Raw genomic sequence first — 27,258 nt, forward strand, 5'->3', positions numbered from 1 at the left:
GACCTGGGTCCTACTCTTTTACCTGGGGGGAGGGGACCTCACTCACCACCCATGGCTTGTCACAGAAGTTGTAAATGGACTCCAGGGAGTTGACGCTGGGGAGGCCTGCGTACTGCATGCCGATGACCAGGTGGCGGAAGTCCTCATTCTCCGCCATGCCAAACGCATGCTGCCGGATGAGCACAAAGTCCGGCCGGAAGGACCTGGGAAGAACGTAGAAGCAGGTCTGCCATCAACCAGTACCTCAGGTCATACGTCACCTTGTCTTCCATTTCTAAAGCCCAAGACAGAGAAGAGGCCTTCGGGGCTACCTGGGCTAAGCCCCTCATTTTATCATTATTATTCTTTTAGGGACTGGGACATGAGGTTTTACATATAGCATTTTTCAAAGGCGATTTGAAGAACAGCTTTCTTAAATTCTCTTATTCTTCTGGGTTAAGCCTTGCGTTTTTCTAAGGTACAAATGCCCTGAGGAGGGAAGAAACACATTTAGATCCTCACACCTTTAATGGACAAGGATCCCCCCTGTCCCTACGGGGCAGTATGAGAACTTAAGCTCTCGCGGCTCCAGCACTGTACTCCAAGGGAACCCAGCAGACTCTGAGGACAACAGACTTAGCTGACTTCATCACCCTGCCACGTAGATCCCTGGTCTCCACATCCTGCCCCGACTCCTTAAAGCTGCTCCTTAAAACAGGCAACGCCTTCAGCAGCAGCTCCCCACTCCAGGAGAGCAAGGGTCCAGGCTGAGTACAGACACCAGACTTCCTAATGTTATTCTTCCAAAGCGGACACTAGGGAGGGGTGGAAATATTTTTCGCAGAACTGAGGTTGAGCAACTGGCTACAGGGAGCACTGAAAGCTCAGAATGTTCCCTGCATTTCACCTCTGGCCAACAAAGCTCCCAGCCACAGCTGCTCCTCAGGACCAGGGCCCACGTCTTCATGTCCTGACTCCAGAGGAACCCCCCTTCTCAGAGAGGCAGTTCTGTGGCAGCACTGGCCCTCAAGGCTCAAGGCCTTGGCCGTTTCACTCCATGTGCAATGACCTAACTGGTTCTCTGCCCAGGCACCCGTCCAATCCCCATCTATAGCTCTAGTCCCACCCAGGCCCAGAAACCAGTCTTCTAAAGTGGATGGAAGGACCCTTCCTCAGTCACTCAGGGGACTGAGCACCTAGTCAGTACGGCCTGTGCTCCTACCACCTTGTGCCCTCATTCTGGGAAACTGGCTCCAGCTGTACACCTGAGACCAAACCTGACATCCCAGTTACAGGAACTGAACTCTAGACTTGAGGTCAGCTCTTAAGTTTCCACCCTGCTAACTGGAAGGGCCTGCCTTATTTTTGCCAGAAACCACCCAGCACTTGCTATAGGCCTTTCTGTCACCACTGGCTGGTGTCACACATCCCTGTGACTCACTCCATCTGCAGTTGGAGGAACCTGTCGTTCTCTCTAGCAGGAGCTCCCTGAGCTCACTCCCCTTCCAGACAGACATCTTTTCTTCTGTCTTCCTCAGTCTCTGGGATGGATGAGCTCACATTTCCTGACATGAGGCTCCAGACACCCGGTTCTGCCTTCCCTGTCCCTGATCCAGGTCCTGCTGGACACTGGAGGCCTCAGTTTCAGAGGACTGCAGATTGATGCAGGGAAGAGGGTGAAGTGAAGACTTCCTGGAGCAAGACCCTGATGTCTGAAAACGTGAAGCCAGGCTGGGAAGAATACACTGTGGAAATGATTTTCCCTCACAGAACTGCTGTATGATATCTGATCACGTCTGTAAGTCACCCACCACCCCACCTGCCACCTAAGTGCCTTGTAATTGCAAATTTTCTTCCACCTCCAATGTCCCTTCCAACCCCAGGCTTTCCCATCAGACTTATGAGTCGCAGGAATTCGGAATTTAGAAGAACACGGGGCTGGGAGTTAAAAGAATTCACAAGGAATACAAGGTTCTGCCACCAACTCGCTGAGTGAATCTAAACAAATCAATGTAAAATAGGAGGTTAAACTAGAGAAGAGGTTTTCAAACTTTTTTTTTTTTAAGCAATGGAATCCTGTTTTTCAGGGGAAATATATTCAGAGAGAAAAGCACAGGACTGCCCTAGCTGAGGTAGGGCTGGAGTCCTGGAACACCGCTGACAGGAATCCGGTTACCTCTACGCGTGAGCTCTGAGTCCATGGAGCTTTCTCTACCTCTGGACTAAGACCTCCCTAAGGGCAGGGGCTGGTTTCCTCTGCCTTCTTCTGCCACGTCCACTCAGCACAGACCATTCAGTCCCGTGCACTATTCACAACAATACCATTCCACTCCATCACTTGACTGTGAAACCACCTCTGCAAGCCACAGACGGTAACCCTGGAGAGAATGACAGTGACCCCGAGGGCAGAAAGGATCTTACCGGACAACCTTGGTGCCGTTGCGGAGCACCTGCATGTCCACAGCGTAGGTTCCATCTGCATGGGCCACCAGGTTGAGCTCCGAAAACTCCGCCTGGAAAATAACGGGAGGGGATTAAGAGGGTAGATTTCATGTTACGTGTTTTTTTACTATGATAAAATAAATAAATAAAAATAAGAGTAGGGGACTCAGCCCACAGTCGTGACTCTGCCAAGTCCTATACGTGGCGGCAGCAGCATCCTTACCACCAAACGTTCATTTACGGTTTTCAGAGCATTTTCACAAACTGACCTCATCTAACTCTACAGCTACTCTCTGAGGCAGGAGGGGCAGAGAGAATTGTCCCTATCTACCAAAGGAGCTGTTAAGTGACTTTTTTGGACAAACAAAAATTTTTGTTGGCAGAGACAGGAGCAAAACTCAGGTCCTTCCAACTTCCCAGCCCAGTATCTTTTGTGCTGCCTCGCTGCAGAGCGGGAATGCAAACTGGGGCAAACATGCCCTTCTTCGCCATGAAAGCACTAAGTTTTAGTTTAGGCAACTGGGTTTTAGTTCTGCTCTGTACCCAACTAGATGCACAAGATGCTATAGGCAAGTTACTCGTTCTCTCTCGGGGGACAGCTTCTCCCACCTAAAAAATGGGAATAATTTTTATCACCCTTGCCTATCTAACAAGTAATTTCAAGAATAGAATGCGATAATGGATAGGAAAAGTACTCTGTAAATCACAGCACACTGTGTAAGGAATGATGAGTAGCTTCTATCATTACATAGAAAATACACATATTCTTTAAACTGGACATCCTCCTCTCCACTCAGATGGACCAAACCTCTATTTATCATGAAGCAGAGGATAGAGGAATATTTTTTAAAAACGAGCCTTTCAGCACTTCACTGCATTAAAGCCAGGCAGTGTTCTTTTCTAAGTTCTCTCTGAAGAGTAGCCTCAGGCACAGAGGGGGCACCATTGGAGGCCGCACACCTGAATGGCAGACGTGGGCCCACCCAGGAGGACCACGCCACCAGCAAAGTGGAGGTGTGGCCATGTCCTAGGAAGATATTCCTCTAGTGTTCCTCAGCCTGAGAACCCTGCACTGCAAGAGGGCCCTAAGGGCCACACTGCTTGCCTCCCTCCAGACACCAGAACCATGAAAAGAAGTCAGGGAAGCTGAAAATGCAGCCTTCAGGACTGGGTCTCGTAGAGAGAACAGTCCTGGAAAGGGTGGGGGTCGGGGGAGGAGATAGAGAGACTGGATGCTAGTGATGGACACTGTTCTCCATTTGGCAGAACGAGGTGGTTCACTCTGGAATGTCAAGAGAGAACAAAGATGACGCAGAAGCAACCCTGGGCTCCAGGCTGGTTACCTGTTCCACTTTGATATCATAATCTCCAAGGACTTTTTTGCCCCGAAAGCACTTGGCCCTGGAAAAGGGAAAGAAAAAAAAAAAACCCACACAAATTAGTTCGAGGCAAGAAATTCATTCTCACAAAGAGGACTATAGCAGACAGGATCCTGGAATGAGAGTCAAGAGACCTGGTTAGGGTCGCACCCTAGCTCTGCTACTGGGTCACCATGAGGGACCCTCAAGCAAATCACTGCCTCTGCTCTGTGATCAACTTGCCCATCCATGAAATAAACCGAGAGTGAAACTTTCACTCTCAGGTTTTGTGATTTTATGATAATATCCTCAGCTACAGAAGAAGTCTAGAAGTAGGAATTTCCTTAATGTTACCTCTGGTAAAGCCTAGGTCAATTTTATAAATCTCTATAGTTCCCTTGTCTTCCCCCATCCTAATTTCACTCAGATTTTCTAGTTGGTTTCCACCTTTGGAGTTTTAGTTTCTAAAGAAACTGTTACCATTCTACTTCTTCATACTCATACTTCCAAAAAGGATTTGAGGCAATTAATAATTTAAAAAGCAAATATAACCAACAAAATAAGGATTAAAGGACAATCAATGAATGAAGGAGAGTTAATTATACCAGAAAAAAGGGGGGGGGGGGTGGCTGAAGAAAGCTACTATAATTGAACACAAAACTTATGCTGTATTTCTGAGTAGTCAAGGGAATGAGTCAAACTTACATACACTGTACTGATTATCTTCCCATTTTGTCTCAGATCTGGAGGAACCTCACATTAATGCATTAATGGCCTCACAGCCACTGGTAAGGGGAATGGGTTTACGCTTATATTTATATATACATTGCTACTGTGCCTTTCACCTAGCCTCCCTCCCAGATTTTCTCATCTGCGTATTTAGGCTGGTTTTCCATCTGTAACAAAGGACTTTCCACACTGTACCTGTTAGGTAGGTGGAGCTTGCTTTCCCAATGCTTGAAATTCCAAATTAGTATGTTCCACTGGAGGTTTTCTAAAAGTCCCAAAAGGGATAAACTAACATTTATTGGGCATCATGTTCTAGGAATTATGTACTAGTTGCTTTCAAGAATACCCCATTTAATCCTCATAACGACTTACAAGATCCAGAGAAAGGTATTCACGTTCAAGATGAGGAAACCAAGATTCAGAGGAGGAAAATGGCAGATTCAAGGTCACATGGCAAGTTAGTGAAGAAACCAAGATTCAGAGGAGGAAAATGGCAGATTCAAGGTCACATGGCAAGTTAGTGACAGAGCCAGGATTCACACCCAAGTCCGAATCCAGTGCCCCTGGCGCTGCACGGTACTGTCTCCCTCTGCTCCTTCATTCTCTCCATCTTCACTCTTATCACTACATAAACGGACTTGCCCCGTGCGCTGTGTTGCATGTTTCTTTTCCCGTTTTCCTTCTTCTGCTCAAGAGGGACTTGATGTTGTGAGCACTAATTCCACTACCACTGCTTCCTACCCTGGTTCCTGTGAACTACCCAGGATCAGGCCAGACTATTTCCTTTCCTCTCTGGTTTCTGGAACAGCCTGTTCCAGGAAGTTGTCATTTGTCCTATCCAAGTCCCTGGCTACCCTCAAATTGTTCCTCAGAGGCACTCAGCCATCGTGGAGCTGGATCACTGAAGTCCCACCTCTGCCCCAATTCCTTACTCAGCTTCATCAGCTTGCTTCCAGACCCTGTTCCACCTTCATAGCCCAGCAAGCCCCTCAAGCAGGGGGCCTGTAGCACATCCCATCCCTTTGGCTACTGCTCCAGCTTATTTATGGGTCTAAATAATAGTGTGCACATGGCGCCATCACTGCTCTGCAGATCTAGAGGACCTGTAGGTCTTTGTCCACAACTATAAAAGGAGGAACTAGAGTACATGGTCTGATGAGGTTCCTTCCTTGTGTTGGTGAGGTGTCTACCTTGTTTCCAGCAATGCTTTTCTGATGCCTCCTCCCACCTTCCTGTCTCAAAATAGCTCTCCTGTGAGGTAAGTCTGGAGACACTAACAATAACCTCTCATTCTAAGGGATGCTTTGCATTTTCAAAGCACATTCTTTGCCTTATTTGTTCCTTACAACTCAGTGAAGCAGCCGGGACAGACAATGCTATCCCTTTGACCAATGGGGAAACAAACCCAGAGCAGTTAAATAATATGCTCAAATCCCAGAAAAGGTCATAGGAGTTAAGCTTAGAACTACGAGTTTATCTCTAGATACTCAGATGCTCCCAAGTTCTCTAATTCACTCATTTATTTTGTCAGTTTTGAACACTGATATTGAAGTATGTTTATAGATTCTGGCCGCATTTATCTGCCACTTCCTGCACCTGCCTGCTGACCAAGTTGGCTAATGATACTGTTTTCATGTCTTCTCCCCACCCCCACCTCTCCAATTATCTTAATGCCTTTTCCTTAAGGTGGTTTGTCCTGTTGGAAACCTTAGTTTGTGTTTCCTGCCTCAAGGTCACTGACCTTCTTTGGCTGAGCCACAGTCCTACAGAGAAAGAGCCAAGATGGCAGGCATTGGGGCACAGACCCTTCTTCTGGAGAATGAGCACACTCTCCCAGGTGTTTTCATGAAAAGTTTTCTAACTTACAAGCAAGTGACACAATTACTTCCTGATCCCAAGAGAGCAATGTTAGGAGGCAGTGTGCTAGGATCCAAAGGGGTTCTGGACCACAGGGCTCTGGAATCACAGGCTGGGTGGGAATCCCAGCTGTGCCCCTTTTTGGCAGTGTGACCATAGGAAAGCGGCTTAAATTAAGGGGAAAAAAAGTATGTCACATGGTTAAACCAATCAATCTATCTTAAAAAGCACTTAAAAGAATAAGATGAAAAATACATTTCTCCTTTCCCGTTCCTCTGTCAGCACACATACTCCCAATTACCAGTTGCAAGCATACCCTTCCAGCGCTGGGAAAATGTGTGCAAATGTCTGAATACATATATGCTTCAAACATACATATAGCATCATGCTATATAAACTCTTCCTTTCTGAACCTTAATTTTTTTTTTATTGCACTTAAAAATCTATCAGTCCTTTGGGTACTGTGGACATTTTAACAATATGAATTCTTCCAATCCATGAACATGGGATAGCCTACTATTTACTACTTTATAATAACTTTGTATAGAGTATAATCTAGAAAAATATTGAATTACTATGCTGTATGCAAAAAACTAATATATTATTGTCAGTCAGTTATACTTCAATTAAAATATATCTTAGTGATATTTTTTCCAGCACATCCTGATAGACCTCTTCCTTTTTTAATAGTTGTAGAAGATTCCATTTGAAGATTATACAGTAATTTAACCAATATTTACTGGTGAGTGCTTAGATTTCCAGTTTTGGGGTTGTTTTTGCTATTACAAACAGACCTACAATGGCTTACATTTAAGAATATATTCATAAGATAAATTTTTTCTAGCTTTATTAAGGTACAACTGACACATAAAATTGTAATATTTAAAGTGTACACCATGATGATTTGATATATGTATGCTTTGTGAAATGGGATAACCACAATCAGTTAATTAACACATTCATCACCTCACATTATTACCTAGTGTGTGTGTGCGTGTGTGTGTGGTGAGAACACTTGAGATCTACTCTTCTAGCAAATTTTAAGTATATAATACTGTATTATCAACTGTAGTCAGTCACCACATTGTACATTAGAAAGATAAACAATTTACTGAAGAATTTCTGGTGCAGGAAATAGACACAAGAATTTTTACTGATGTTGGCACACTTCCCCCCAGCCAAGAAAAAATTTATATCACTCTCCCCAGTGTTTGAAAGTTTGGGAAAGTTACTTTGCCCCTCTTGGGTGACCCCACAGTCCCGTGCATATGCTAGGCACAGAAAAGGTGCTCAGTAAGGACTTTCTGACTGCCAGTCTTGTCAAATCAATCCAAATTCACCCTCTTGTGCTCAATCTAAACAGAACCCAAGATGTACATCCTTGAGACGCAGACTAAAAATATCTATGGTCTCTGTGTTGTCAATTTCCCCCTATTGTAACATTTTCTTAACAAGCCTAGCAGCTGAGGATCTATGTGAGTTTAATGACTTACAGCTTCCTTGATGGACTAGGCAATGAACCATCTCCTCTTGCTGCTAAAATGAGTAGATGCTCCCAGATTTAACTCTTCTTACTCAGGGGCACAGAATATCCTCAGCAATTCCCAACCACCTACCAACTAGGGCTCAGAAGGCTGAGAAGACATCATCAGAGACTTCTCTGCTAAGGCTGCCTCAAAACTTGGCTGAGCCTTGGCAAGCTTAGCTTAAATACTCCCTCTTTATAGATGGGATAATGGAGAAAGTTCTGGAAATAGGAGCCAGGGGAACTGAGTTCAGGCTGAGTTCTACCACTTCTCAGCTGTGTGACTCTGGGCAAGTAACAGCCTCTCTGAGCCTCAGTTTCCTCATGTATAAAATAGGGCTAATGACGATTTTAATAATAATGGCAAACATTCACTACCTCCTAATCACTATCCTAAGTGCTTTCTGTATTTTATCTCATTTAATAACACCTGACTCACAAGTTGCTGTTAAGACTTAATGAAGCCAGATGAGAATCACTGACATGAAAGTGTTTCAGGAACTCTGAAATGTTTTGTAAATATGAAGTACTATCAGCAAAGCACAACAAACATTTATGCACCAGGTATTACTGCTGTTTTACTAATACCACAGCCAGGGCTTCTTCTTCTCCTGAACTTTCTTCCCATTTACTGTCTACTCATCATATTTGGTTCATAGCATCATCATCTGATGTCACCTTTCAAACTCAATTGTCTAATAACCTGTGATACCTCTCTCCCACCCCAGCCTCAGACCACTGGATTATGCAACTCTACTTCAGAGCAAGGACCATCCATATATGAGCCCTGGATTTTCCAACAAATTGGATTTTCAATATTGATTATGTCCCATTGTCATATGCTCCGAGCTATGGCGTGAACAAATATAATCATCGTATCTATAAACTTCCAGCTCCTTCCCCGAGCTGTGTACTTATTCACAATCAGTGCTTGCTTACTGACTGGAGATGGTAGGAGTGATGGTTTTGGCTGAACGGATGTAGAAAATCAGAGGAGGCCACCCTCAGGACTGGGTGGACTGAGTCTGTCTCTGCAGGCCCCGCCATCTTCTCTCTTCTCGCCTGTGCACATCCCGGTGTCATGGTCTTTCTTCCCTCTTCTTCCCCACGTGAAAATCTGTTCTCAATCTCCATCCACACTGGAACTAAAGGACCGAACACCCTCCCTGGGTGCCTGAGGCCTGCACAAGGGTGGAAACCTCAAGCTAGAGGACAAAAGCACTAACAATGCCCCTAATAAATGCCTAGCACTTGTCTGGACACTTATCTCTAACAAGGTGCCTAGTTTCTGGCTCTCAGTGTCTATAACTCAGGCCCTGTTCTTTCGGTCAAGTGTCTCGAGGCGTAAAGAAGTTAGAAAATAAATCAGGAATAGGAGAGGGTTCTTATTTCCCATCCTACACGCGAGGGTAAAACCAGGCCTGAGGGCCTTGGAGAGTTTGTGAGCTCCTGCCGCCACCCCCTGGCAAGATGTGTGCTGCGCACCCACCACACTCCCTCACCCCCTGGCTTCGCTGGCTCCCTGACCCAGTGGTGGCCCTCCAGGTGCTTATTTGCTGCTCTGACAAACCGCCCCTGAAAATTAACTTTTTCTTCTAAAATAGCTAGATAGTTAATTGGCCATCTGTAGAAAGAAAGGCTGTAACTTGTCAGCAAATTCAGCAACGATTTACCGAACACCCGGTGGTAGGAGCTGAAAACGTAAAAATGCTTAGGAGTTGGCAAGTAGAGAAAGCACAGTCTAGAAAGGGAGACCTGTGTGCATACGGGTGATTGCGAAGGTCCCTTTCAACTCTTACGCTTTATAACTAGTATTCACATTCCCGCTTTTTGAAGGGAGAAGTCCCTTAAAAAAATATTGAATGCACACAACTACAACAGCCACAAAAGCTGCACACAGCTCAGAAAGACGTGCGGTGAAAAGTCAGCTTCCTCTGCCTGCAGGGAGCCCCCAGGGCAGTGGGGAGCAGTATCACTGCACAAGGCACTGTGGGAACCCAACGGAGGGAGTTCTCTTGGCCTGGAGGAGTCTGGGAAGGCCCCAGAGACTAGCTGAGTCTTAAAGAATGAGGAGGAATTTGCCTCATAGAAGGAGAAAGCAGAACTGAAAGCCCCGTTGACTGGGGGAGGGGCTCTGCAGGCCTCAGCTCCAGAGAAAGGGCCAGACTGTCCAAGACCTTCAGATGTCAGGCTGAGTAGCTGGGACGTGATGGCTAGCCTCCAGAAGATCTTGTTTAAATTTTCTATTATGAAAAACTCAATCTTCAGTGTTTATCAACATTTTGCCTGTCTTTTCCATGTATCATCCTCACTGTTGTTGTTGGGACTATGTTTCTGTGTTTTAAAGCACATTCCAAATATCATGTTTTCTCTTACAACATTTTAAGTATTATCTCTAACTGGTAACAGCTTAAACATTTTTTTGTTGCGGCAAAATATATACAGCAAATATTCGCCATTTTAACCATTTCCACGTGTATAATTCAGTGGCATTTAGTACACCCACAATGTTGTGGAACCAACATCACTATTTCCAAAACTTTTTCATCATTCAAAACAGAAACTCTGTGGCCATTAAGCAACAATTGCCCATTCCTCCCTGCCTCCTTCCCCTCTAGTCCCTAGTAAACCTCTAATTTACTTTCTCTTTATGGATTTACCTACCCTAGGTTACTGATTTTTTAATATTTATTATTTAGTAATTAATGGTAATTTTAAACATCTTTACTGAGTCTATATTCAAGTTTTCCCAACTGTCTCCCAAAACACTGTCAAAGATTTTAAAGCAGAGAGGTGACACGATCAGATGTGCTAAGATGTATCTGGAACACGGAAGAAACTGGAGGGAGCCAACCAGGGCTCGAGATCATTTGAGAAGCTGGTGCAGTAACTAGACTTCAGGACTTGCTCTTCCACTGGTACGTGGCAAACCAACAGCTACTGCACAACACTCATCTGGCAACTCGACTGATCATTCGATTGATTAGGCCTAGGAACATAGATGCTAGCTGGCAATGACAGTGATATTTAAACATAGGATTTAATTAAGTGATAGAAAGTAGTATTGGACACCTATAGATGTTTTGGAACAAGGACATTAAATGAGACCTCAAGTAGGTAGGCTTTATACTGGAAAAGGGGTTCTTAACTCAATTATGGACTTGTTATCTAATTCGTGAACCATGAAATTTTCTTCCAGTACATAGAGAAATGTCTATTATGGATAATTGATTTAGGAATAGGAAACAGATAATAGGAAGAAGTGACCACTTTTCTGGATAACAGCAATGTTCTGTGGCTGGTTTTTGACATTATTAATTCAGTGATTAAACTGTTAAATCAAATTCTCTGCAACTAAAGTACTTCTTAGATAGAAAGCAAGCTGCATGGTGTCTTAGTGAACATTCATATAAATGATCTGGAAGAGAGTGCATGGGGAAATTGCCAAGTTTGCAGATGGCATTCCGCTCTTCCAAGGATTAAAATGCCAAGTTGATGAGGGATAACGTGAAAGAAGATGTGGACGTGGGCAGAAAAGTGGCAGAGGAGTTGTAATGTGACTAAGTGTAAGAAAACATATTCAATGGGAAGTGATTTTACCAGGGGATCATGAGTGCTCAACTACAATCCAGAAAAAGAACCTCAAATGACAGAAAATTGTTTCCTGAGGACATTAGTCCTGTGAGATGTCACAGACAAAACACAAAAAGACTGAGAGAGTGAAAGGTGAAAAATTGTTGGTTATCATCAGAAAGTTTATTGGAAACTCAACATGAAGAGTTTCTCACACTCTGACCTCATCTTGGACGAGGCATCGTACTTTGTGATACAGCATATTAAAGGGCCACTTATCTAAACACAAATGACATGATTAAAGTTGAAATGGCCCAGAGAAAAACAGAACAAAATGAAAAGGCTCTGATTTTAGGAAAGATTGGCATAATGAGTCTTCTTCAGTCTGTAAAAGTAAAGATCTGAAGGGGACAGAAGAGTGTAAAGGATGGAAAGACAACTTGAGTGCCCATATACACTCTCCACGTTATTCTCCCAGAGAACCACATTAATCGCACGATATTTCATGCCTTACAGGAACATCATTTCAATGTTACTGGTTTTATAGGAAAAGAAGGCTCAGATAAATTAAGTGACTTGCTTAAAAGTAGCAGTGAGTAGGTGGCAGAGCTACTAAAATTCAATTTCAGCACTTGCGATGGTAAGTTTAGAGACTGCATATTTCTTTAGGTGGGGACTGTGCTCTAGTCATTTTTGTAGCCCCGAGGCCTGTCCTACTCTTTGGCACATAGCAGATGCTTAGGAAATGTGTATGGAGTTATTGAATTGAACGCAGCTAGACATTTGGAGGGTGTTATCAGAGAGAGGAGCCAGGCTCAATCTGATAGAGTCCTGGGCTTGCAGATCTCTGAGGATACCTAGTGAGTCCTTCTCTGGAGTTTATAAAATTCCCTCAACGGATCTGCAGGAGGGCTGCAACAGACTTAGATGGCAGATAAGACCCCTTGAGAAAAACAGCAATCTCAGAGTTCTGAAAATGACTAACTTCTGAGTAAACACACCAGCTGTGACTTCAGTTAGGAACAGCAAATCACTTTTTCTGAGCAGATTTTCTGAAGATCTCTATTTTGGGGAATAATTAAATGATGCAGCATCACAAGATAACAAGATTATCAAACACAGAGGGAAAAAAGAATCCTATAACTCAGGATTCACATGGGGGGAAGATGAGAAGCATTTGTCTGTAATTATAGTGGAGCTACAGAACAGAATGATTTGGAGTCGTGGGACAGATTCACTTTGCATGACTGGCTTATAAAATTAAATCAGGCTGATTTTATATTGGAGTTAAGTAGGTCAGTATTGAAGTTTGCTTTGGAGAAACATCAAGCAAGTATAATTTTCAAAACATATGGATTTATTTTATACCAGAGAAACAGGGATCCCAGCATTGGCAAATCTCCAGATTTAATTCCAGTGTTGGGTCACAAACCACACCCACACTCACCACTACGGTCAAAGCTATCCATCTCGAAACATCCTCTGTGATCTGCCCCTCTCTTCTGTCCTCAACTTATCTCCCACTACTTCTGTCCTGAAAGACTGCTGCAGAGTCTGAATTAGAAAAAGGTGTTCCTTCCTCCAGGTAGACATTCCTACACTAGGGAACTTGGCTTGGCAAGCAGAAGGTGGGGCTGCATTTCACCCCATCTTGTCTCCTCAGTCAAGTGCCCTTGTGCAGTGGACAACCTGCACAAGAGCCCTGTTCTACTAACATTCAGACTCTGAATTCAGACACTATGTCAATCTGCCATTCAGATACTGTTTCCCAACGACCTCTTGTCAAACTACCACTTCTGTCTGTTGCTGCATTTAGAAAGCACCCTTTTCTCACAGTATCCAATATATGGAAACAACCTAAATGTCCATGGATAAACAAATTGATAAAGAAAATATGATATATACGTAAGATAGAACATGATTTGGCCTTAAAAAAAAAAAAAGGAAATGCTGCCATTTGCAACTACATGGATCAACCTGGAGGACATTATGCTAAGTGAAATAAGGCAGACACAGAAAGATAAAGACTGCATGATCTCACTTATATGTGGAATCTAAAACAGTCAAACTTGGAAGCTGAGAATAGAATGGCTGAGGGAGGGGAAAATGAAGAGATGTTGATCAGAGCCCACAGTTTCAGTTATGCAAGATGAATGAGTTTTGGAGATCTGATGTATAGCATGGGGATGATAGTTAACAATAGCGTATGGTAAACTTGAAATTTGCTAAGAGTTCTTACCACAAAATTTTGCTATGCGTTCTCACCACACACACATTTACACACACAAAGAAGATAATCTCAAAGACTTTTTACACTTTTTTTTTTCTTATTACATTTGCTGGAGGGTGAATTACATTGATATTTAAATGTTACCTGAAACTTGAGTTCCTGGGATGAATCCCATTGGGTCATGATGCATGATTCTTTTTATATATCATGGTATCCAATTTGCTAAAATGCTGTTAAGAATTGTTGCAGCTATGCTTATTGGGGATTTTGGTTTGTGGTTTTCTATTCTTGTAGTGTCTTTGCCTGATTTGGTGTCAGAATAATAATGCTGGCTTCACAGAATGACTTGGGAAGTAAGATATTTTTGTTAAACTTGTATTATTTCTACCATAAATGTTTGGGAGAATTCATCGGTGAAGCAATCATAGATTTTCTACTTTTCTTCCAGCCTTTGGATCCAGGAATAAATCTTTACTATATCACAGAATGTTCTTTTTAGCACCTAATTGTATTCTATTATTTAATATATTACAAAGAACGAATGCATCTAGATTTTTAAGTGGAATAGGACAAATACCATTTTCTAATTGTTTTTATCCAAATTATTGTCAAGGTTATTCCAGTCTCAAGAAAATTGGATGAAGAGTTTTCCACTTTCTTTTCTAGTACAATTTTTATAAATCATTTTAGCATGCATCCTCAAGCATATTAGAGACCACTTGAAAAGTAGTATTAAAAAAAGAAAAGAAATCATCTCTCTCCTTATTTTTCAAGGTCCAAAACAAGTATGGCTCCCTTCTGAAATCTTCCCTGTCCCCGCCCCTGCAGTGGTTTCTCCTTCCTCTGAAAGCTTAGTCTGAAACACATTAGCTTGTCATTTTAAATAGACTCAGCTTAGTATCATCAGCTGATTTTATTTGTGCCTCTCCCTCCCTACCGTATCACCTCTGATGGTGCACACTGTCTTACACCTCTTTCCTAGGCCCCAGCCATGCACCCTCACACTCACCAATGCTTTATACAAAGCACACCAGGGTTAGTTTTTTGTGTCTACTTGGCAGAGCCACAGGTGTCCAGACTGGCTAAACAGTATTCTGGGTGTGTCTGTGAAGGTGTCTCTGCATTACATTTGCATTAATATTTACATGAAATTAACATTTGAATCAGGACTGAGTAAAGCAGACTGCCCTCCCAATGTGAGTGGACCTAATTCAATCCATTGAAGGCCTGACTGAAAAAAAAGGAGTAAGGGAAGAATTTACTCTCTCTGTCTGACTGTTTCTGAGCTGGGACATCAGTCTTCTGCCTTTGGACTTGGACTGGAACTATACCTTCAGCTCTCTTGGGTCTCCAGTTGTCCAACAGATCCTAGGACTTCTCAGCCTCCATGAATGCATGAGCCAATTCCTTATAATAAAGCTCTCTCTCTTTATATATCTATAAATACACCTATATTTTTTCTCTCTATTTCCGTACCTATATAAATACATAGAGAAAGAATATATAATCTATTTTCTATGTGTTATCTATATAGAGAGATAGATAGATAGAGACATATATCTCCTCAGCTGCTGTAACAAAATACCACAGGCTAGGTGCTTAAACAACAGACAGTTATTTCTCACAGGTCTAGAGGCAGAGAAGTCCAGGTCAAAGTGCTGACCTGTTTGACTCCTGATAAACCTCTTCCTGGCTTGCAGGCAGTTACCTTCTTGCTGTGTTCTCACATGGTGGAGAAAGACAGCTCCCGTCTCTCTTCCCCTTCTTATAAGACACTAATTCCATCACTGGGGCCCCACCCTCATGACCTCACCTAAACCTAATTACCTCCCGAAGACCCCACCTCTAAATACCATCACTTTGGGCGTAAGAGTTTCAGCGAATGAATTGGTGGGGAGGTGAAATGGGGACACACAAACGTTCACCCTGTAACAACACTGTTAATAAAGACCTATTGCCTGATGCCCAGCAGAGGACACCCACCCACCTGGGACTTGAATGAAGAACCACAATAGTAATAGAAAACAGTATTTAAAGAATACAGAATAGTATATCTTCCTTAAATGCCAAAAACAAATAGCCATTTACACCTTTAAGGTGGGTTATTCACTCCCTGAATCAAAAGGGAGAAAGAGAACGAACTTTCCCCACCATGTTACACGGAAACGAGTTATTCAAGCCAACTCAAAAACTTTTCATGTTAATCAACTGCTGAGAAGCATGGCCCAGTGGAAAGAGCTTGGATTTTAGACCCAGACTCACCTGGGTTTAAATCTCAGGTCATCAGTTTACTACCTGAACTTGGGCTCTCTACTTCTTTGAATTTTCGTCTGTAAGATAAGGATAACACCTACTTCTAAGGTTTGTTACATTTAAATGACCCTGCCTTTAATGTACTCATCCAAAACACTAAACTCACCATCTCTTCTGGGCTACTGCACTTGCCGTTGTATACAACCTTCCCCCAGATCTTTGCATGTCCTGTATCTTCTCATGATTCAAGTCTCAGCTCACACATTACTTCCTCAGTGATGGTTTTTTCTGACTCTCTGAGTTAAGGTAGTCCCCTCCCTTCCCAATCACTCTCTTTATATAATCTTCATAGATATTATCTTTATTTTAAAATTTCCTTGACTGTGTGTTTATTATTCATCTCCCCAAACCAAAACGTAAGTTCTATGAGAGCAGAGACCTTGCTGTTGTGGTAACTGCTTTATCAATCCCATGCGGAGCTGTGTGACAATGCCTAGAACATGTCAGGTACCCAATAATATTTGTTGAAAGAATTAATGAGTATGTAAAGTATCTAGCACAGTACCCTTTCACACGTCTTAGATCCCTTTCTCCCCTCTTTACATAAAAACCACTGGGTTAAACAGTGTGCCTGTGTGAGTCCTTCAAAATGGAGAGCATTTCAACAAAATGGATTCATTGTTCAAATGCCGACCAGGCATTTATAAACGTGGACAGGAATACGGTCACCTACTACAATGTGCGATGAGACCACCCTCCGTCTTCATGTTCTTCTTTAGGTATAAATCAACATACCAGATACTGAAGTGCTTAGAGGTTTTACTCTCGTATGAAACATTAATAACACAGTATTTCCTCAGCTTTCTGAAAGGGAAATTTTTGTTTAGAGGCCTTTTATTTATGAGGAAACAGAGGCTCAAAGAGAGGAGACACTGATTAGCTCAAAGTCAAACACCGAGTCAGAGGCAGGTACATTCTACCACATTGCCTCCTTAGACCAAGAAAAGCAATCTTCCAAAAATTGAAGAACAGTGGAATTCAACAGACAGAGATCCATAAATGATATTATAAGATGTGGAAACTGAGGACTTAATTTCCATTCAGAGTGTTTGTGAGATCAAGTTATGATAAAGAATATAAACAGCTGAGCATTACAGAAGCATAGGAAATTTTTTTTCATTTTACTGATACATTGATTCTGTTTGTGAAACTGTATCACCAGGACACGGTTCTAACAGCAAACTGCTAGAAGGAAATAAGAAAAGAGTTCTCCCCTCATTCCGTTCTCATAAGCAGAGGAGATGTGACCCTCTTTTCCCAGTCAAGTGCAAACTGCCATGGCTGGTATTATCAGCCTACTTACCACCACGGCTGGGCAGACTTATCTTTGTACCTCAAGGCAACAACACTTTGGATTTCCAAATCCAAACCCAGGTGGCACATTCCGTCCTACAATTTTCCATCTGGCAACAATTCAAGGGGAGATATCATTCACCAGAATAGGCACTAACAACTGAATTTTGGCAGGCTGGGAGAACTGGCACTGTCCTGGGAGAGATATGCCACAGGCTCCCAGATGCACCCGAGTTTAGCAACATGGAGCCATACGTGTTCGGAATGGAGAAATGAATCTCAGATGCTATCCTCTCATTTTTATAGGTGAAAAAATTGAAGCTTAAAGGAGAAAAGTGGCCCAAGGTCACAAGGTGGGAACACTGATCTCTTCTCAATAGAGCTCTTTTTGTTACACTAACTTCAGTTCAGGGTGGATCTGGATAGAAGCTCGTGCCTTGGTATGGAACTACAGAGACATATGGTACTGTTCTGGCTCCCTTCTCCACAATGAATCTATCCATCATCTCAACCATCTCTAATGAGCCACTGAGGATACACAATCCTCACATTCAACAAGACTAAAGAGTAGTTTTAAAAAACAACCCTAACTGATTTGCCTGAAAACCCTGTGAATTTTACGCTTAGTGTTTGGATACATTCTTTTGAAAAGGAGTCTATTATCCAGTGTTGTTATAGTGAAATATATTCTATAAATCTTTAAAAATATTCTAACAATTTACTTACTCAACAAAGATTCATCAGATTAGGTACCTACTATTTTTCCAGCCATACGCAAAGCACTGGTTGGAGGGTAGGAGTAGGGACTATAGACCTTATCCAGCTTGGACGCAAAGAATAAAAATATACTAGCATTAACAGAGGCATAGAAGATTATTTATCCCAGAGTCCAACTACCAGAATTATATCAATTACAGTAAAACTGTTAATAGCTAATATTTATTAAGTACGTAGTAAGCACTAGTTACTGTGCTGACTTTACACATCTTATTCATTTAATCCTCACATCAACCATACAAGCCAGCTAGCATTATCTCCTAATCTCACAGATAAGGTAACTAAGGCACAGAGAGACTAACTTGTTCAAGGTCATACAACTACTGAGTGGTGGATTCAGGATTTGAGACCATGCAAACTGACTCCACAGCAGATCTTATAAGTCACGTCACACTACTTCTCAAATATGGAATTACTCAAAATAAATTTTAAAGAGAATTCATTAAAAAAAAACTCTATTTACTAATAATTTTCTAAAATATTCACCTTATGCATGCTTTCTATTTTAATTTTAAAATAAAATTTTGTAATGAAAACAATTGAACATCACAATTTCTACGACAATTTTTAAATGGCTTCCTAGGAAGTATGATTTTTGTAGTAAAAATACAGCTTTAAAAATGGACGCTCACACAAGACAGTACAGACAACTAACACCTTTAGATACAATTTGGTACTTCCCTCACTAATAATCAACCATTATAAATATTAATTCTTTTATTTTCATAGCGGCTTTCACCAGGTTTCTAAACAACTCCTCAACTCTTGAAATTAAAGTTTTCAGTTTCTTTTTAGTTAAGACATATATACTTTTAAAATTTCTTTATTTCTTTTATCACATCTTACATGATAAAACATCTACATTTCCTTGTGCTCAATAGGGATTTGTTGTTTGATGGGTAGAGAGATTCAGTTTCGCAAGATGAAAAGAGTTCTGGAGATTGATTACATAACAATGTGAATATACTAAACACTATTGAACTGTACATTAAAAATGGTTAAGATGGTAAGTTTTACATTATGTGTATTTTACCAGAATAAAAAATAAAAAATTCTTGTGCTCTTTTAGAGTTAGAGAACTTAAACTTCAAAGACATTGTTAATTTAGAACAGACATCCCAGACACTCTACATACATGATTTTCTGTTCAGGTTATAGTACAGAGAAAGGAGTGATAAATTCTGACTATAGGGTGAATGGGAGAAATTTTGTGTAGCTTAGGAATTAATCTGAATGTGAAACTAATAATTTGGAATCTTGGGAAGGATGAAACAGAGACTTTGACAAGTACTCTCTTGAAGAGAAATTTCTACTTGAATGTTGTTTATTTCCCAGGTTCTCAATTTTGTATTTTGGGGATTCTTCTAAGATAAAGCTGAAATCCTGAGGCTAAAAGTAGCTTCCCTCTTTGTGCCAGCCATTCTGATATGTGTCTATGTTCACTTGAATGGCTTAAAGACATAACAGTCTGTCTTTATCACTCATGTGTAGGAAACTTAAAACTAGGTCATCAAATCCCATCTCCCACTCAATGCAAGAATCTGTACTACAGTGTTCATAACAAGGAGTCACCAGAAAAATTACTATTTTTCAGGGTTTTAATTTTTTTTTTCCTTTTCAGACAACTGATTTTTAAACCGGGCCAAAATTTGCTGTCTTGTAGCTTGTTGTTTGGTTTTGGCTTTGCCGATATAAAGCCAGTCTGCTCCTTCCTTGTAAATGTCTGCACTGTCAAGGACAGTGAACAGGTCCCCTTGAGACTTCACTTCTTCAAGCTACACTGCCCCTATTCTCTTGAACAGTTTCAGCCCAAAGGCTCCTCTTTGAAAACGCTCCATTTGTGTCATGAGGGCATGAGGACTAGAACTTAATGAAATTCTTCTGGATTGGTCAGATCAAACCTGAGTAAAGCAGCAATACTGGAAACTGGACAAATCAGAGATTTTACTCAGTGTACTTTCTCTAGGCAAACTCCACTTAGGGAAAACATGACCTTGGAGAAATACAAGTCTGTTTACTTCTTTAAAGTTATGAATTTTAATCAGATGCAGTAGTATCCGTCTAAATTCCTGCCATCACCTTATGTCGTGCCTTACTGTGCAAAACAATAAACTTAACTAATTAGAGTCCTCAGCAACTATACACATTTCTCTAAATTTAAGTTCCTCATTTGTCTAAATGAAGAAAAATTTCAAGCATAAAGAAATATTTAGAGAATGATGTAATACTTGTTTATCCACCACCTAGATTGTCAAATCTTAATATTTTTCTATATTTTCTTCAGATTTTTAAAAAAAGAAATGCAACATTAACTACACAGTTGAAATTTCTTGCACATTCTTCCCCAGTCCCATCCCCCCACCTCTCCTCCCCAGAGATAGCTATTCCGAATTAATGTGTATTATTTCCATAAATATATTTCCATAGTTTTACAACGTTGTGTATATATACATAAACTACATACAGACTCTTTTGCTTGTTTGGGGCTTTATATAAGTGGTGCTATTCTAAATCTGCCTCCAGGCTGCCTTTTTCCAGTCAATGTTTTAATTTTGACATGTATTCATGGTAATACATAAAACCCTGACTCATTTATTTTCACTGTTTGACTATATCACAATGTATTTATCTTTTCTCCCAATGATGCACAGTTAGGTTATTCTGAATGTTATTACAGATTATGCCAAGTTGAGCTTTCTTGCATGGGTTCCTTTGTGCAAATCTTTTTCCTTTGTCTGGTAATTACACATTTATTCCTATCTTTTGTGTGGTTACCCTTTACTTTAAAAAATCATGCCCACTTTACTCATTAGGTATAAATTCAATCAGCAGCTCTACTGTCCTCCCAAGTTTTAGTATGTTTTAACACTGATCATTCCTCTTTTCTCTTTACTCCCCTGCACATAGTTTTGCCCAATATCTTAATTTCACCTTGTTTTTATACTCCCTGAGTTAGTCATTATTTTTATTGTTCTGAACAGTCAGGTTTTTTCTGGTTTTGTTTGTTTGTTTTAGAGTTACTCACATGTTTACCAACTTCTCTAGTCCCTATTGCTTTTTTCATGCCACTACTTCTTTTTGGATTCAATTTTCTGCTTCCTGAAGAATATCCATTTTTAGTAGTCCTTTCAGAAATGATATCTGAGATGTAAATTTGATGTCTTTGTCTAAAATTGTCTCTGTTTTACTCTCATTCCTCAATGAAGGTTTGACTAGGAGGAAAATTCTAGATTAGGTGGGTTGTTTTTTTTTTTCTCTTTCAGCTTTTGAGGGCATTATTCCTTTATTTTGCCACTGTTGTCAGTTTAATTGTGATTTCTTGTAGGATAGCTCTTTTATCTTTGGATGCTCTCAAGATTTTTTGTTTGTTTGTTTTTTGGTCTTTGTTGCTATGCTGTTTCACTACGATAGTCTAAAAGTGGCTTTAACTTATCCTTTCAAATTCAGTGTGCTTCGTAGCAGAGGCTTTCATCAATTTTGCAAAAACTTCAACCATTACCTTTGAATAATGTCTCTTTTCCATTCTCTCTATTCTCTCCTTCTGGAACTATCATCAAACACGTATTGGATCTTCTCATTCTATCCTCCATGTCTCTTAACTTTGCTTTCATATTTTTCTTCTCTTTGTCTCTTGGAGAGAGGCATATGGGTAATTTCTGCCTTAGATTCCATTCACCAGCTTTCTCCTCAGCACTGTCTAATCTCCTGTTTGAACAGTCCGTATATCTTTTAATTTCAATGACTACTTTAATTTCTGAAAATTCTATTTGTCATATCTGCCTTATATTACTCATGGTATATGGTTCTATCCTCATGTTTTTAATTCTTTATTTGTCCTTAATATTTAAGTATATTAATTTTATAGATTAAAAAATCATTTTATAGTTTTAGATATTCTATCATCTTAAGAGGGTTTGTGGTTTCTTCTGCTAGGCACCCCAGTATATCACTGGCTGTGTATACTCTTTATGTTAATTAATCAAACTGCAGGATCTCAGACCACATAGGTAGTAGAAATCTAAACTCCAATTCAAGATAGACCTATCATTTTGAGTTCTCGGAGAGAGACATTTTTTCTCTCCAGAGACTACACTGAGAAAGACAACTTTCTTGTGTTCATGCAGTAATGAGAAGATTTTTTTTCTAACTCCCATGTTACTGAAGGTTCCAGTCTCACTTTTGGGTTTCAGCTTTAATGCCTGCCTTGTGAAGACTCAAGTCTTCATCTTCTGTTCCTGTGTATGTATTTAAATCCATGTCCCAAAGTTACTAAGACAGGTATCCCAAGAGGCCTGATATGACATTATGACATCATCTTATGGACTTACTACTCGGTCTGTCTTCATTTTCAGTCTCTGGAGAGTACCTTACTTTCTTTCAAGTTCAGTTATGTACTAGAATGTTGTTATTTTTTTATTCAGAGCTGTCAGGAGTTTAGTGGTGGAAGATTTTCAGGTTACTGAGTTCAAATTACTGCTGGAAACAGAAGATTGTTCTCTTTTTCTGAGCTTCAAATAAGAAGCTCAAAAGCATACTTCAGTAGACATTTATTGGCCATTTACTGTGATGATTAAATTTTTATGTGTCAATTCGGCTAGGCTACAGTGCCCTGCTGTTTGGTCAAACACTAGTTTAAATGTTGCTATGAAGATATTTAGTAGATGTGATTAATATCCACAGTCAGTTGACTTTAAGGAAAGGAGATTGTACTTGATAACGTATGGGGGCCTCACCCATCAGTTAAAGGCCTTAAAAGCAAAAACTGAAGTTTCCCAGAGAAGAAGGAATTCTGCCTCAAGGCTAACATAAAAATCCTGCCCAACTTTCCAGCCTACTGGCCTGCCCTACAGATTTCAAACTCAAGTCTGCAATGTCAACTCTTGCCTTGCCTTACCAGCCCCCACAATCAAATGAACCAATTCGTTAAAATAAATCTACATATTTATATATCTCCTATTGGTTCTGCTCTGGAGAAACCTAACTGATATACTTATTATGAATGAGGCCCAATGAGGGACAAAAAGATGAGTAAGATTCAATCCCTTTCCTTACCATCACAGAATATACAGTCTAGTGATAGAGAAATAGCTACTCAAAAAAGGAGCCTATAACTCAAATCATTATAATAGTATAAAAATTATTTATTCATCTATTCCACAAATATTTATTAAGCACCTATTGTTAGTGAGACACTGATAGTTGCCAGAAATAGAAAATGTAAGGTATAGATATCTCCCTTGGAACACTGCCTAGTATGGGAGTCAGGTACAAATAGAAAATGTACTGACATACTATGTAAGTACAAAGACAGAGATAGGTATATGCTATTATGTGAGTAGCCTGATTCAGCTTGGAGGGATCAGGGAAGCCATCCTGGAAGAAGTGATGTCTGAGAGCATCCTAAATTTAAACAGGACTTATTTAGTTAGGCAAAAGCAAAGTAAAAATTAAGGCAGGGAATTCTGGGCAAACAGACAGCATTAGCAAAGGTACAGAAGTGAGAAACAACATGTTGCAAAGTTGAGGCACATAAAATATAAGTCAGGGAATAATGAGAAATTAGGCTAAAATGTTAGAATACTACAAGGAGAGTTTGCATAAGGTTGGAAGTTGAGAAAGGGTTCTTGAAGAAGGTGGCATTTAAGCTTGATCTGGAAAGATGAGTAATATTTTAATAGGTGAAGATGAGGAGGAAGGGGAGAAAACAGAGTACTCTGGGAGAAAACGTAGGATGCATGAAAGGGACGCTGGGAAATAAGAATAGAGGTAGATTATGGCCAGACTGCAGAGAGCTTTGAATGATTGATGGCTCCCAGAGTAGAGGCTTAGATGTATTCCCCCAGGTAGTGGCTAGAGGCCTGTGAAAAACAGAAGCTAATCAGGAAATTGCGGTTATAAACACCTACCACCTCCAAGGGCTTGGAAGGCCCTGAAAGACACACCTGGCCATGGCATTCAGCTGCCTCTGAAAGACACAGCCAGACTAGCCAAGGGACAGGAAACATCTGTGCCACCATGACCTGCCTGAATCCGCTCTCTCCCCTATCCTCCTTGGCACTACAAAAACTGGGAACAGAACAAAGACTAAGGCAAGCTCCAGCCTGAGTTCCAGAGAAAAACAATAACAAGAGGGGGGCAAACCTGATTTACTAGTGGGGAAGAAGAGCTGGACCCTGTCAGGTTTCACCAAAGAGAATAAAATAAAAGACTCTTTGTTACTTTTTTCTCTCCTTGTGAAATGAGGCTCTAAACAGTAAGCTGTGGTTGAAGGAGCACTGACCTGGAAAGGAAACCTGGGTTCTAGTCCAGATCCTGTCACTAGCTTGCTGTGTGGATTAGGCAAGTTGTTTCACTTCTTTGGGTCTCTGTTTCCCCATGTGCACTGCGAGAGAGCTGAGCTAGACTCGTGGTTTTCAAATCATGTTCTGTGGAGCCCCAGACTATCTCTGGGAACCCCTAATCCCATTTCAACCAAAGCAGCTCCATTTCCACCATTCATATATATAAGGTCCCGCCTAAAGTTTTGTTTGAAAAAAAATTACTTAAACTATATAAAGACCCCTGGATTTGAATCTCTAAGACCCTTTCTGACTTCAGTGGCCTAGGAATTTGTGGTTTCATGATAAGTTGCTGTTAGGGTGTTCCCACCTTAGGGTCACTGGGGGCTGAGACTGCCTAAGAAACTCATAGTGAAGGGAAGGTGCAGGCAGAGAGCGCAAAGGCAGGTTTGAAGGTGAGAAGGAGAGAAAATGAACCTGGGGGCAACACCAGGAATCCAGAAGTAGGCAGTTAAACAGCCAAGTCTAATGGATGGCAAAAGCTTTCCCAACAGGTAAAATCAGAGCAACCTGAAACTTAAAGGAAGGGCTTTTGGAAAGAACTGAAATATGGTCTAAAATTTAAAATCTGTTTTCCTGCAAATAATGAAAACCACAAATAACAAGTGTTGCCTGCAGGTGCCACAGCATATAGCTCTGTAACAAAAACCATTGCTAGAGAGAAAAATCACTGTTGAGGGGAAGAAAGAGCTGGTGGGGTATCCAGGAAAAGTTTATTTATTTGTTCAATTATTTAAAATTTATCAAATTCCTGCTACAGGCCAGAGACTATGCTAGGTTGCTGGGATTACAGAAACGAATACAACATAGTCTTTTCCCTCAAGGAGTACAAAATTTGGAAGAGACAGACACACAAGTGAAATGAGATGGGAGCTCAGTTAAAAAGAGATGAGTGTTGTTCACAGAGAAGGAATGGCAGTTCAAGGAACACTAGCAGATTTCACATAATAGCTAGAAGAGGAGATATTTTCGTACCTGAACAAAGAAGGATACCTGGCACTTAGAAAAGAAGCTTGCTTCTTGAGGGATCGAGGAAGGGGAAAATACACAGATCCATTAGAAGGAAATAGTGAGGACAGGAATGAAAATGAGAAAGCCAGAACTGAATGGTGGAGAAAGAGGGGCTATGGAAGGCTGCATTGCCCAGCAGAGCAGCCAGCAGCCCCATCTGGCTACTGAACACCTGCAATGTGGCCAGGGAAAATCTAGATGGGCTGCGAGGCAAAATACACATCCAGTTTCAAAGATTTAATATGAAAAAAATGTAAATCTCTCTTTAATAATTTGTTTTATATTGATCACATGTTGAAATGAGAATATTTTGGTCTTATTGTGTTAAATAAAATATATTATTTATTTCACCTGTTTCCTTTTACTTATTTTTTTTTTTTACTGTGGCTATTAGAAAATTTAAAATTTCATGTAAGACTTACATTTGCAATTTGCATTTTATTTCTTTTGGACAGTGCTGTGCCAAAATTTTGCCAAGCCCAGTGAATAGGTGACAGTATATTCCTTTAACCAGTATCTTTAGGATAAAATATGGGCCCCTAGCATCCTCACATTCTACCAAAACACACTTTATATGGGTCTAACAGCATACAAGCTACTTAAAGGTCTTACAGAGGACAGTCTATGAAGGAGGGAGAAAAATGGGAACAGTCATTTCATTTTGTGCTTAAAGAATGGAGGGCTGTTTCATAGCAAGCATGTGAGACTTTCAGCAAGGGTTTTCATCTCTATGCCTGTTTCATCTACTGTAAAATTTAGGGTCACTTCCCACCTGTGCTTGTGTTTTCCAGAGTTTATTACATAATATCTCACTTGACCCTTACTACAACCTTGAGATTTAGGCAGGGTGAAGATCATTCTACTGTATAAATGAGTAAGCTAAGGCCCAAAAGGCTCAATTGCTCATGCATATAAAACTGAGCCTTTGAACCAGGGTCTTCTAACTGTAAGGTCACTGCTCTCTCCATTATTTCATGTTACCTCTTACTGCATAAACTTCACTCGTCTGACATTGCTACTCTTGCTATTTATTTAGCTTTTCCTGGATATGTCCCATCTCTTTAACTGGACTAAGTTCTTTGAATGCAATACCCTTGTCATAGTCATCTCTGAAACCGCCATATCATCTAACACCCTCCAGTAGTAGGAACCCAGCATTAAGAGTAAGTAGAATGTGGCATAGAGGGCCATGAGAGGAAGATCTGGGAATCCCTATTTTCCAACTCAGTCCAGCCAGGCTGACGTCTGCCTCTGAGGAAGATGACACTGACTTCTGAGCAGGAAGTTATATCCTTTTTCAGAAGGGCAAAAGGTAGAAGACATAGATACATGGGAGACGACTTAGAAGCTTGACAACTCTAACTGCACCACAAGGCAGAATTTTTAGCAGGTTATATAACAGATTCTGGCATTGCCCTCTTATGCGATCCGGAGTGCTGCTGATTCCAGTTCCTGATGTTATTTGGGAGGCTGGGCTGGGATACACTTAGTTCTCTGTCTCCCAGGGCCTTTATAAACAATGAACGATGAGCTCTTGTATGAGCCGGCACTGAATGGTACAAAGTCCAGAGCAGTGTATCTTTAGTAATTTCCAGCATTTCTTTGTAGATTTTGAGATCAGATTTAAACAAAATAGGATACTCCTTTTCCTGAAGACTATACCTTGGTAAGATATCATTTAGGGACTAAATCTGTCTTTCTCAACATTGAATCCAAAGCACCTAGCAAAGTTGTCACTCAAAAAATGTATGCTGAATGACTCAGTAGTCATTACTGAGAGAAGCTGCTTTGTAGTTTTCTCCAGGACTAAAACCTGGGTGCAGTGATGCTGTA

The 27,258-nt window shown here is 40.9% G+C and overlaps 1 protein-coding gene across 1 annotated transcript in view; it reads right to left on the reverse strand.

The window, feature by feature from the left end:
- SYN2 (synapsin II) overlaps window positions 1-27,258 on the reverse strand; it is a gene marked incomplete at its 3' end in the record, with an annotated part of 133,818 nt that overhangs the window by 21,244 nt on the left and 85,316 nt on the right. Inside the window, 3 exon segments of the mRNA XM_064496248.1 lie at window positions 47-203; window positions 2,401-2,492; window positions 3,765-3,822. Coding sequence (XP_064352318.1) covers window positions 47-203; window positions 2,401-2,492; window positions 3,765-3,822 — 307 coding nt within the window.

This window comes from Camelus dromedarius, chromosome 17, assembly GCF_036321535.1.
Source record: "Camelus dromedarius isolate mCamDro1 chromosome 17, mCamDro1.pat, whole genome shotgun sequence".
In the NCBI taxonomy this organism is placed as follows: Eukaryota; Metazoa; Chordata; class Mammalia; order Artiodactyla; family Camelidae; genus Camelus; species Camelus dromedarius.